General features: G+C 35.3%; 1 protein-coding gene across 1 annotated transcript; it reads right to left on the minus strand.

Annotated features, from left to right (window-relative positions):
• Window positions 1-3,495: 3,495 nt before the first annotated feature.
• On the minus strand, window positions 3,496-6,862 carry LOC140883358 (probable polygalacturonase At1g80170). Its single transcript, XM_073289793.1, has 9 exons — window positions 6,580-6,862; window positions 5,735-5,866; window positions 5,431-5,601; window positions 5,113-5,133; window positions 4,762-4,969; window positions 4,510-4,591; window positions 4,316-4,424; window positions 4,064-4,180; window positions 3,496-3,957 (listed from the first exon to the last, which is right to left on the minus strand). Exons 1-9 carry the CDS (start codon window positions 6,823-6,825, stop codon window positions 3,661-3,663), a joined length of 1,383 nt encoding a protein of 460 aa, XP_073145894.1. The 5' UTR covers window positions 6,826-6,862; the 3' UTR covers window positions 3,496-3,660.
• Window positions 6,863-13,499: the final 6,637 nt, after the last annotated feature.

Here is a 13,499-nt window from a genome sequence, read left to right on the forward strand (position 1 = left end):
CACAAAGAACTTGTAGTGGCATGAACACATCTGACTCCTTCACCTTCAACTGATGATAGCCCGAAAAAAGATCAATTTTTTAAAATACGGAGGATCCTTGCGACTGATCAAAGAGATCCTCAATCCTGGGAAGTGGGTACTTATTCTTCAACGTCACTCCATTCAACTCCCGATAGTCTATACAAATCTCAGACTCCCATCCTTTTTCTTCACAAAAAGAACTAGTGCGCCCCAAGGAGAGAAACTAGGGAGTATAAAACCCTTATCATCAGGAAACTCTTGAATCTGCTCTTGGTATTTTTCGATTGTGTACGAATGCGAATAATTTTGTTATTCTTTATTATCAACCACTAATACATCATGTTGCAACAAATAATATAACATTATTTGTGTGTAACAGATAATATATCATTGAATTATGTGAAAGGATTATGTAACATTGAATTGTGTGCAATATATATTATAACATTGAATTACGTGCAATGAATAATATAAATTTAAATTCACTTCATAAATATGGTCTGAAACTTTCATTTATATCATTCAATATTTTCAATTTCTCAACACTTATAATAGAAATTTCTGAAGATCCACTTCGCGCTACAGAAAGTCTCATTATGAGTTATGGCGAAATGAGATGTGGAAAGATGCGGAAGATGAGTAGATCGAATGATGATTATGCCACTAGAAGAGGAAGAGCAGAGACATCAAACAGTCCGAAGGAATGCATGATCTAGAAATTCAATGAGATATGTGAATCGAGATCGTGAAAAGAGGCATTATTTCCTTGTCAAAGATTATTTCTCCTAAAATCCTACATTCCACGCAGAAGTATTCCGAAGACGATTTTGAATGCGCAGAGAGTTATTCATTCTCATAGTCGATGTTCTCACAAATCGTTCAGAGTACTTTCAATGGAAGTGAGACGATGCAGGAAGAAGACTTTGTACCCACTTGAAAAATGTACATCGGCTCTTCATCAATTGGAATATGCAGTCACCGCCAACTCTCTTGATGAGTACGTACGGATGGGTGAAAGAACTAAATTGGATTGCTTGTTCAACTTCTGTCAATGTGTGATTGTTGTGTTTGGGGCTCTCTACTTGTGAAGACCCAATGGTCTGGACACTAAAAGATTATTTCAAATGCATGAAGAGAAACACGGCTTCTTCGGAATGTTGAGCAGTCTTGATTGCATGCATTGGGAGTGAAATAATTGTCTCGTATCTTAGAAAGAACAATATACTAGAGAAGATTATGGCATTCCAACAATAACCTTGAAGCGGTCGCATCTACAGACTTTTGGATATGTCATGCCCTTTTTTTGGTTGCACTGCAGGATCGCGTAATGATTGTTCTTAACAAATCACTGTTATTCAACGCCGTCTTACAAGAAAATTCTTTGAATGTTCATTTCACAGTGAACGAAACATCTTATACAAAAGGATATTATCTTACAGATGACATCCATCCGAAATGGGCTGGTTCGTCAAGAGCTTTGCGTGTCTCAAAAACCCAAAAGGAAGAAATTCAAGGAGATACGAGATCCTGCAAGAATGGACTTTGAGGGCTCATTTGGAGTGCTCCAAGTTCGTTGGGAAATAGTTAAAAGTCCTGCACGATCTTATTATAAGAATGATTTAAGGAATATCATGTACACATGCATTATTTTGCACAACATGATTATTGAGGTCCTGAGGACGAGGGAGATGAATCCGTCAATTGGTCGGATGAGGACTCTTCTCTACCAGCACGAATTGTCATGGGCTCTACCCAAGAATTTCAAGAGTACCTCCAGAATTATAACAAGCAAAGTGACATAGAAGCACATCACCAACTTCGTGCCGATTATGTTGACCAATCTAAGTATGATACAGATGTGATTAGTGATAGATAACTTTATTATCACTCAATTTGTTGGTTATGTATGTATGTGTTTTTTAAATTTATCTTGATCTTTATCACTTGTTTACGTTTATATTTTTTAATTTATGTTGATCTTTAATAGTTATTAATGGATGTGATTCTTCAATTCAAGATTTATTATTAATTATGAATGCTTTAATTATATCATTTCTTACTTTATTAAATTATTATAACACTTTAAATTTTAATTATATATATTATTATAATTATATATTAATAAAAAAAATATAAAATTAATAAATTTTTCAAATATGGAATTATTTAATTATACATACATAAATTCTATAATAGTTATTAAATTTTAATTAAAAATTAATTAATTAATTAAAAATATTAAAAAATTGTTAATCATATTACTTTAGTACTCACAACAATTTAAGATAAATATTTTTATTATATTCTAAAAATTAAAATTTTAAACATAGATAAAAAAAAAAATTTGTGGAATGTTTATAGAAATGATTGATAAGACCCATAAAAAAAAAAAATTTGGTTCAAGATTGTGTAAAAAAAATTTATAATAGTTGTTTTTTTAAAAAAAAAAAAAAATTTTGATGTGGCAATGATCGATGTGACATTATAATCCTCGTGCTGAAGTTAAATGTAGAGATTCAACCTCATGGTTACTCTAATTGATTCTAATTGGGTTTTGTAAAGTTGCAGCGTTGCAAACACCGATTTTAAATTTTGAAACTGGAGCTCATGTTCAGTTGTTGACATCAGCTCCAATTTTATTTTATATTAATTTTTAGAACATTACAGTGATATGATATTAGGAGTGTAAAAATGAACTCAATCCTTAACTCGACACGAGTCAATATGAAAAATATCGAATTAAAGTTGAAGATTTTCGAGTTGGGATCAGATCGGGTTTAACCCGAAAAATTAATCGTGTTGGGTTCGGGTCAACCCAGATTGATCTGAGAGGACCCCAATATTTTATTCTCATTATTATTATTATTATTATTATTATTATTATTATATAGAATTAGGAAAGATTGACAACATTTTTATATATTATATGTTTGAAAAAAATTATTATATCTCAATACAATAAAATTTCATCGTTTAATATTTATTTTGTAAAATTTTGATTTTTTTTAATAATTATAATGTAAATTTTCTACAACTAACTTTCAAATTTAAATTATATATATATAAAAATTTGTTATTATGCGTTGAAATTAAAATATTACTATTATTATTGTGTGTTTTGAATTTTTATTTAATTATTTTGTTAAAAAATAAAAATAAAATCGAGTTGATTCAAGTTGATTGAGTTAGTCGAGTTCGTGTTCGCGTTGGGGTTCGAAAATATTTTTAGTAATATCTTGCATCAACCCGACCCGATCCACCCGATTGACACCTCAATGTGTGTGTGAGGCGCAGATCCCACCTACAGGCACTTTTAAATAAAAGATGAAGAAAAAAATCTGAACCTGAGTTAATGACAAGGGATAATTTAACATTAATTTAATAAGATAAAAAAAAATCATTATCACTTAAGTTTAAAATTACAAAAAATTTGATTTGTACAATTTAGTATGCACAAAAACTCATATGAGACAATTTTACAAGTTATTATCTTTGACAGATCCATAAAAAAATATTACTTCTCATATAAAAAATATTACGTGGATACGTGAGACGTGTTCTCAGGAGACTTATTCTTTCGTATGTACAAGATTTCTATAACAAGCTAATAAATACTCCTCAAATTTTGATTGTATATCTTCAAAAGAACGCATAATCATAAATCCACATGCTCATTGAATATGACTTAGCTGTCCGTCGAACCAAGGTATCACCAGATAGAACGCAAGGACTGGGACGGACCAGACCCGAGCTCGTGCCATACGCTTCCCAGCAAGATGCTTTTGCGACTCCAGACATCGAGTCGAGTTGAATATCCTCCAAAAATAATCTCGTGCACGGATAGTCATCGCTGCATGATAATGTGATAACTTCCTCTGTTTCTGATGTTCCTTTGATATTGCGGAAAATTACACTATCTATACTGACACTGGATGTCTGCATTATAACGTTCATTTTAAAAACAATTCGAAAAATCCATAAGAAATTTGAATATATTTGCGAAAGAGAAAAGGATGAGATGGGATTGAAGCACAAGTTCTACCTGGTTTCGACAAGACACCGGAGAATCACAATAGTATTGATCGATTATAATAGGATGTGAGACGTTACGCATCCGAATATTCTGAAATTTTATTTTTCGGGCAAAACCACGGCCTCCCTGTTAAATCAATGAGAAAATAGAGGAAGTGGGGAATTTACATAATAGATGAGATAATAATCCATTGAGTACTAAACTTTACTGATGTATGGAAGTGTGCACAGAGAATATAAGCAAGTGGCAAAGAAAGATTACCTGCCATGTTTTGATCCTCACCCCATTATCCGTGTCAATAAAAACCGCGCCATCAACAACAACATCCTGCACGGCAGCAGAAGAATTGTATTTTCCTAAACTTCCAATACTGCCAATTAAATAACCATAATTCATCAGCAATTTATCTAGGAACAAGAGGCGACTCAAAGTAGATGACGAGAGAACTGTATCACCTTATACCATGGCCTGGTCCACAGAAAATGTCCTTTGCTCGGATCTTTGAAGAATTACTAACGATGGATATGCAGTCATCTCCTGCAGCCGAAGGAAAAAATGAGAATGTGCAATTTGATTGTATTACATCAATGGAGAAACAATATTATTATTTTTTTTTTCAAATATTTTATTTGTCGTTGAGCCTGTTCCACAAAGCTCAATGTGCTGACATTTTTAGAACATGCTAGATCTTTTAAACACAAACAAACCTGTGCTAATAGCGATGCCAGTAAGATCAACTTCTGTTGATGCACTTATGTGGATCCCATCTGTGTTAGGGCTATCAGCAGGTGCTAAAATCTTGACACCAGAAACTGCAACATTCACACAACTAGTAAAGGCCATGTGCATTTGTTGGCTGTTAATCAACGTAATATTTCGGACTTGCAACTTGTTGCATTTGTGGAATGTAATAGCCTGAAATTTAGTTCGACAAAAATCAATAAAACCATCAGACAAACGTACCACTTTCTTTCTCATTGTTCACAGATGAAGAGAACATAAAAAGAGATGTCAAACGTCTGAAATCGTAACTTGAATCGAATAAAAGCTGCACTTACCGTGGGTGCATGAGTACAGGGCTGCAAAATAAAAGATAGAAAGATTAATTTCAGCGCGAAAAAAAAAGGAACACTGTGTGTACAAAGGATATCAGTCCAAACCCTCTAATAGCTGTACTATTTCCCGAATATATGCATTGCATCTCTTGTACGTTACTCATACAAATCTATGCTAGTTATCAGGAGTTCATGAAAAACCAAACTAATTCTATTTATCTGACTTGAGAGTGGGTGCGATATAATATGGAATGAAAGATGTAACACTAGTCTGAAACAGATAATCCAGAATGATAAATTTCACGAGGAAAATGGACATACATTTGATGTATTGGTCTTGCATGATTGCGCCCACCATTCTTGTCCCATCCCATTAATTTTGCCACCTCCTTCCACCGTGAGGTAGTCTACGCCACGGAAATAAAGCCATTTATGCACGTCTAAACCGCTCCAAACCTCAGGATCTTGTGGTGCCACAATAACACCAGAAATCTATTAAGAGTACACCACAGAAAACCAAATCGTATAGGTCAAAGATCACTAGCAAACCCGAATAATTTGCACATTAAGTTCATAAATAAATTTAAAGGATTACCAAGTATCCTCAAGAGAAATCAGCTCTCACCTGCAAGGTCACTTTGGAAAGACATGGGCCGCTAAAATTAGTTGGTCGAACATGATATGATTTCTTCGCGGGAATTACTATTTTCGCCCGCGATGATGATGAACAAGCTAGCTTCCAAACATCTTGCAATTTCTGATACCATCAAACTAGCATAAGATTAAGAAACAAATGTTTCTTACACCGCGCACGACAGACACCACATATATGACATGCACAACAGCTCAAATTCTGCGAAAACCAGTTCAGGCTAATATTCATAGTTTGGTATGGGAGTTTTATATCATCAAAGACAGATTTAGGATGCCCATAATTCACATTAAATACATGAATGCTCACCAAAGTTCAGTGCTTGCTCTGCAGCAAATAAAATTCAAAGAAGGTAATACAATGAAAAAAGGTAGAAACTTGAAAAGGATTGCATGGAACAAGAATTTAGATGCAAGAAAAAAAGTTAAGCTGGATGCTACACGAGTTCACCAAAAAAATGGGGCTTTTTTCCAAAAAGAAAAAAAGAAAGGAAAAAGAAAAAGAAAAAGAAAATCACTCGTAAATTTATTCTCTTGTAAGTTGCAAGAATGTTAGGTGCAAAAAATTTGACCCCACGGGATCTCATTACACACAGAAAATAGAGCCTGAAAACATACAAATTACACTTCAAAACAAAAGTTAGAACGGACAGATAGAAGATGACATACATCCCACTAGACAAAACGGATAAATTTCACCACAAACTTGAAATCCCACATCAACAAAATCTCCAAGTCACCGTGAAATCTACCCATTTCGGAGACCCAAGAATCGAATAAAATGCTGCTGCAAATTTGAACGGAGTTTTGAAATTATACCTTGGTGTCATCGGTGCAGCCATCGCCTCTGGCACCGAAATCATCGATGTTAAGAAGAAGGAAATTTGAGCTGGCGGAAGTGTTACCGTAAATCCCAGATGATAAAGGGCCGAACAATTTTGGATTGGCGAAATTGAAGAGAAAATAATTGATTACATATATTATTTGCAGAAATGAATTTTTGAATGACGATGAAGAAACAAACGAAGAAATGAGCTCTGGCATTTGGTGCCAGTGGGGAGCCATATCCCGTTCGCCTCACATAGCCTCCTCACTTTCTCGTTAAAGTTGACATTTTACTATTTTCTTTTGTAAATATCATTAAATTAACCCCTAAAATTAAAATACTATCATCATTGATAAGAAACGTAATAAAAGAGATTATTTAATTATTTATGTTTATTTTCATATCTTTAATATAAACTATTAATTATTTTTCATTTGGCATATACATTGAAATGCTTTATCCACACAAAAAAAATTTTTTAATTAAAATTATTATTTTTTCACTATAGATATGAACTAAATCAATCCTTTTCACGGATTCATATGAATCCGTGAGATTATGTATGTAAATTAACAAAACAGTTTGTGAGTTATTCGAAACTCGATTCATTTGAGCTCGTTTAATTAGGTTAATTAAGATAAACAAACAAAACTCAAGCTTTACAAATATGCGGCTCATTAGCTTTTGAAAAGACTTGTGAGTCAGTTCTTATATGAAAAAGAATCGTTTTGATATTTGATGTATAGATTTTACACTTCTACTTATGACAAATATATAAAAATTTATTAAATTGATTTATTGGAATAATAATTACAAATTTTAATAAAAATATTATATTTTTCTCTAAATATAAAATTTAGTTTTAATGAATTCAATTAATATTTAAATTTATAATTTATATTTATAATTAAACTCATTTAGATTGAATAAAAGTTCGAATAAACTCGTGAACCATGAATATATTTGTTAAATCAAATTTGAGCTCGACTCAATTATAAACAAGTCAAACATTCAAGAGTTAGACTTGGCTCGACTCGATTAGATTTTTATTTGAGATCGTCTCACAAAAGACCTGTATTCTAAAAAAAAAAATCAACTAAACATCCTTAAAATTGTTTTTATAAACAAAAAGGTGAAATTAATTAGAAAATACGTAAATTAATTAAAATTACTGTGGGATAATACGTTTAAATGTCCATATTCCGTGATTTCCCATTTATGTCCTCAAAACATTTCGGTGCTATTTATATGGAACTTTAATTTCCAATAAATTCTCCACGGTCAACTACTCCGTCGTCAATGTAATGGCACGTGAGTCGGGAAACGCCCAAATTAAAGTTCTAACACTCCATTCTTTCAAAGTGACGAACCCAAATTAAAACAGAATCACTGCCTTTCCCGGCAATCCGACCGGCCCCAACGCAACCGGCTCCCCCGGCCCAGCCGAAATCCGTCGTATGAAACGATAGCCTGGACCAAGTAGTAATTAATAAGCAAAGTCGCAGCCAAGGATGGCCTAGCTAGCTCGAGTTATAACTTGAAAATAATCTATGGCTAATCTCATATACTCATCTGTACGTCACGATCTTAACAGCTACTTGGACTAGTTTTACGGTATACGAAAGCGGGCTTTCGAGTATCTCTCCGGCAGTGCACAGTGCGTTTGTCAAAACTATTGCATTCCCGAAGTATTTCTCCGAGACGGGTGCATGGCTCGAACCGCGACCGCAAACAGGAGTTTCGTTTGTTGCAATTGGGATCCAGGTTCAATGCCTTGATACTTGGCTCGCCAAACGAATGCGCATGCCGATCGATAAGGCTTCGAATGTGCTGCATCTTTGTGGGGCTAGGTGACCTTCCAAGGCTTTGTTTTTTTATGTTCTGGAGTTTTTCGGATTAGGATAATCATATAATTTCAATTGCAATGTGTAACCTAACGTGTAACTCTCAGTGTATATGTAGCATTACCCTTATTAGAAATTAAAGTTCGAATTAGGGATATTAATAGCACCGAAATGTTTTGAGAAACATAAATGGAAAATCACGAAAACAATAGGGATATTTGAAGAAATTATCCCAATTACTGTCGAATAACATATGGATTGTATAAATTGTACTTGATACATGATTGATTGATCAGATTTCAAATATAACATTTTTTTTTTATTTTTTTGACAAAACAAACATAGCATGCATTTGGATTACTATGGAGTAGAAGATATTTAGTTGTATGCTTGTCATCAGTAGTTATGATTTTTCCTAACAAGCCTTCGATTTTATATTAATAGTAGAACCAATTAAAGATCAATTTTCATCTTCACCTATAGAAAAGATGATTATTAGGAAGCAATTATCGCATCATTTAGAAGCATTTGAGATTGCTTTTAGGAAGTATTTTTAAGTTTTTCATTCATAAATTTTCAGATTTTATGAAATAAAAGCTCTAAATTAATGTTCATATATAGAAACAATTTCATACACCATCTTAAAACAACAAAAGACAACAGAACTGATATATAATTAAAAGTTTCGACCCCGTTACTATCATCAGTTATAATTGTAAAAATGCACCAATTGTTTATTAAAAAAAGTAATTGTTATCAATGTACATTTGTAATTATCATGTAAAATATAAGTTTGATTGTAACCTAAAGGGTATATTCAGAATTTTCTTAAATTAATTAAAATATTCTTACTTAATTAGTTAAATTAGGGGGAAATTGCTTTTATGGTAATTAATATATGCTCGCCTCTTTGCAATTTTAATCTTCTATATTATCACATTTCATGGTTTTAGTTCATTATCTTTGTTTTTGGCAATTTTAATCCTTTTTTCGACTTGGCGCTGACATGGAACTAATGTCGTGTTGATGCGACACTGATGTATATTGTGCTACATTATCACTCCCACTGAAAATTGACAAAAATTGCTGAATTAAAAAATTACAAGATCTTCTCACTACAAAAAAATTTCGGCATTTGTCACGGTTTATATTCAACCGTGGCAAAATTTGCCACGGTATAACAAAGCCGTGGTAAATTTCAACGGTTAAACAGAACCGTAGCAATTTGTCACGGTTGTTCTAACCGTTGCAATATTTTTGTCACGGTTAATTGTAACCGTGACAATTTGCCACGGTTTTTATTTATTCGTGGCAAACTTTTCCACGTTTAACTTGAACCGTGGAAAATTGCCGCGTTTAACTTGAACCGTGGAAAATTTACGCGGTTTTTCTCACCGTCACCATTTGCCATGGTTAATTTAAAACCGTGGCAAAAGTATTGCTACGGTTTTTTCTAAACCGTGGCAATAGACAACGGTTTTCCATGGTTAAATAAAACCGTGGCACAAATTTCATTCTACGTGTCCAAAATAATTAATTATTTAATATTGTCACGGTTTAAAATAAACCGTGACAAATCTAATTAAAATGTATTTTAACCATGACCATATTGCCACAGTTATTAATAAACCGTGACAATAAACCGTGACAAATCTAATTAAATAATATACATTATACGTTTCCACGGTTGTATGTTAACCGTGACTATATTGCCACGGTTTTACTTAAACCTTGACAATAAATAATATATTCTCTCTCCCCGGTCCCCTTTTTCTTCTTCCTCTTCCCTTTTCTTCTTTCCCTTCTTCTGCGAAACCCTACCGCCGCCCTCCGTCGCCGTCTGTTTCTATACATCTATCACTCTAAATAATATGATATTCCAGATCTACGTGTTTTAGGCTTCATTTTCTTGTAGTTTTTATATTTTTTCGGCCGCAACACCATCGCCCGCCATGGAGCCACCATCTGCCGTCATGGTCTTCACTCCGTGACCGTCGCCGCCTACCCGCCAACGCCGCCTTTGGTAATAAAATTTTGTTTTAAATTCTTGTAATTATTAGTTTGTGTTTGATGTGAAAGAAGCGATGTACGTGGTTGTTATGTAAAACAAGGCAGTGTTGTACTTTGTTTCGTAACACCAAAGACAACACATTGCAGCGGAAATTTAAAGCGTAAATAAAACACAAGTAATAAATTTTACACGAGTATAAAACTCGTGCGGGTGCCTTAAGGCTAAATATTACTAGTAAATGTAAGATCAGTCTTACAAAGCAATCCTAGTAATTTTACGAAAAGTCATTAAATCCTAAATTTCTCAACACGTTGAGAAATCAAACTTGCATCCTAAAATACAACAGAGTATAAAAAAAATTGGATGCAACTCCCGTAGCCTAAAATGAAGAGACACAACAAATCTTCGAACAACACAGTTCCCACAGTGTTGTTTCTGATGTCTTCAACACGAACGGCAATACGGGGACAAGCAACAACGATGGTTGCAAACCTTGCTTCAGAGTTCTTTAAATTCTTCAACAGAATTCTTCAGAGTATGCGCAGTGAATTATCGTCTGAAGTCTTATTCATCTTGTGCGTGAAATCCCCTTTTATAGATATGCTTTCAAATCTTGAAAATTTCCTTAGATAGAGTCCTACACGAATAAGGAAACATGTTTTAGTAGGAAATAAACTCTATCAAATTTTGCAAATCAAATCTTGATAATATCAAATTATATTATATCAAATAATCTCTTTATCAAGACATGATTTAAACCTGGCAAATATATCTTTAACATAATCGATATATACTCAGAATATTTACCAAATATTTTATCTTGTCTAGAAAGCAAAATCTAATAATATCAATTAATACAAGGGTAAAAAATATCAAGGAATAAAATTCCTTTTAATCTCCCTTTTTTGCTTTCTGGACAAAACATTGCACAAGTAACCATAATCATAAACTCCCCTTGAGTTTAAAAAATCTTCTCCCCCTGAATTTTAAAGTCTCCCCCTGAAGTGTTGTCCCTCGTGTCGTAACATGGTGGATAACATGGACAATAACACATGGGATTCTATAATTCATATATCAGAGAATAAGTGGGGTAGAAGATGTTAGTCTAGTTAAAGAATGTAAGAGCACGTGAGGCACATAACTAGATCAAACAAAAACACTTATATTAAAATCAAAATTAAACAGCTAAGCCAAGATGAGAGAAGAAGTAATGTAGTAGCCCGTACCCTAATTGAGTAATTAAAGGATTAATGCTAATTAAATAAATTGGGGATTGGACGGATCGGAAGCTCCGAAGGGACGATCGGAAGCTCCGATCGGGATCGGAAGCTCCGATGAGGATCGGAGGCACCGATGATATTACGTCATCCATGACGTGTGGCTGGATCGGAAGCTCCGATCAGGACCGGAGGCTCCGATCACCCCTATCTGGAGTCAACAAGTGATATTTTGACACGTGGCAGATCAGGATCTTCGGAAGCTCCGATGGCAGGATCGGACGTTCCGATCCAGGTTCGGACGTTCCGATCGAGGATCGGAGGCTCCGATCGTTGTCTATAAATAGAAGGCCGAGACTTCATTTCTCCTTGCCAATTCCGGATTTCCTCTCTATTTCTAGTCATATTCGAGCTGTTCTAGTCTTCTTAGGCTTGGTCCGGAGGTCGGAGAGGCGTTCGATAGTCGTAGCGGAGTTGTGCCCAAGTTCTGGAGGCATCGACATCAAAGGGCTAACGACGGACGAAGGTATAGCTTTTGCTTCCTATAAATATTTAGGAGTATGCAATAGCTTAGTTAAGGCTTTTAGAGCACTTTGATGATAGTGGTATCATTTCGCTGTGTAGGCGGACTTTAGGCTTGGACTTAGAGCTGGTAGTGCCTACCTGGTATTTGAGGTACGAAAGTACTGTTCGAGATATCCTGACTGAGTATGCATGTATTATATGACTGCATGATTTATATGCCATGATATTATACTGCATTCATTTGCATCTTTCTGTATCTCCTTCGAGATGTCTGTAGTAGGGTTGTACCCTATCCTGTTAGTGGATGGACTTCCATCGATTTGGGTCCGGCGTATCCACAGTTATCTCGGTATGGGAGCCACCTCCTGAAGCGACGGCACAGCGTGCTACATACCAGGGCCCGGTCTGTCTCTGTTATCTGATCCTTGACCTCGAGTCTATAGGGAGTTCACTTTGCATGCATGTATACTCATACTCTCGCACTGAGAATTGTATGCTCACGTCTCGTACTCTGTATTTTCTGGACACCCTATTCCATGGGGCAGGTTTGCGATTGGACGAGGAGGGTGGATCCAGGAGGGGCTAGTCAGTGGTTGGCCAGCTGGAGCTTCGTCTAGGTTTTATTACTGTTGTTTGGATTTATACAGCTATTCGATTTGGTTGTATAATATTGGATAATTACAGATTCCTTTACTTGGGATTGTATAATGTTATTGGATTCCGCAGTTTTATTCTGATATCTGTTTTATTAAGTTAATTGCATGCCTAAGTTCTGTTTAGTAGGTGATCCGGGTAAGGGTCACTACATTTATGGTATCAGAGCATGCAAAAGATTTCTTGGGATTTAGTCTCATCTTGAGGTATTTTTGTAGATGTCAAATTGTGACGACCAGAGTTCTCATGGCAGTGTTGGTGGGCGTTGGGGTGATGCCAACCGGGAGCCTCGTCGAGAACGGCGTCATCGTCACCATGACGACGAGCGTTTCACTGTGCGTCGATTCTTAGCTATGGGTCCTAAGCCCTTAGTTGGAGGTGAGTCTCCGGAGGATGCGGAGAACTGGTTAGACCGCATGGAAACGACTTTTCAGACTTTCCAATGCACCGATGAGCAGAAGGTGGAGACCCTTGGCTATCTTCTGGATGGGCGTGCGCGCAGGTGGTGGAGGTTTACTTCTGCACCTTTTGTTGCGGCGAGAGGAGTGGCCACCTGGGCCGAGTTTCGCACAGCTTTCCAAAAGCGGTATTTTCCTCCTGCACTCCGACAGTCGAAGGCAGGCGAGCTACTGAGTCTGCGACAGGGAACCATGTCTATCGAT

Source organism: Henckelia pumila, chromosome 2, assembly GCF_033568475.1.
Source record: "Henckelia pumila isolate YLH828 chromosome 2, ASM3356847v2, whole genome shotgun sequence".
In the NCBI taxonomy this organism is placed as follows: Eukaryota; Viridiplantae; Streptophyta; class Magnoliopsida; order Lamiales; family Gesneriaceae; genus Henckelia; species Henckelia pumila.

What these genes read in the sequence shown, in the direction of transcription:
- LOC140883358 (XM_073289793.1), bottom strand. Translation starts at nt 6,825, where the DNA reads ATGGCTCCCCACTGGCACCAAATGCCAGAGCTCATTTCTTCGTTTGTT. An exon ending in GCTGCACCGATGACACCAAG is followed by an intron (nt 5,867 to 6,579) that starts GTATAATTTCAA and finishes TGATGGTATCAG; the next exon opens with AAATTGCAAGATGTTTGGAA. An exon ending in CCTGTACTCATGCACCCACG is followed by an intron (nt 4,970 to 5,112) that starts GTAAGTGCAGCT and finishes ACTAAATTTCAG; the next exon opens with GCTATTACATTCCACAAATG.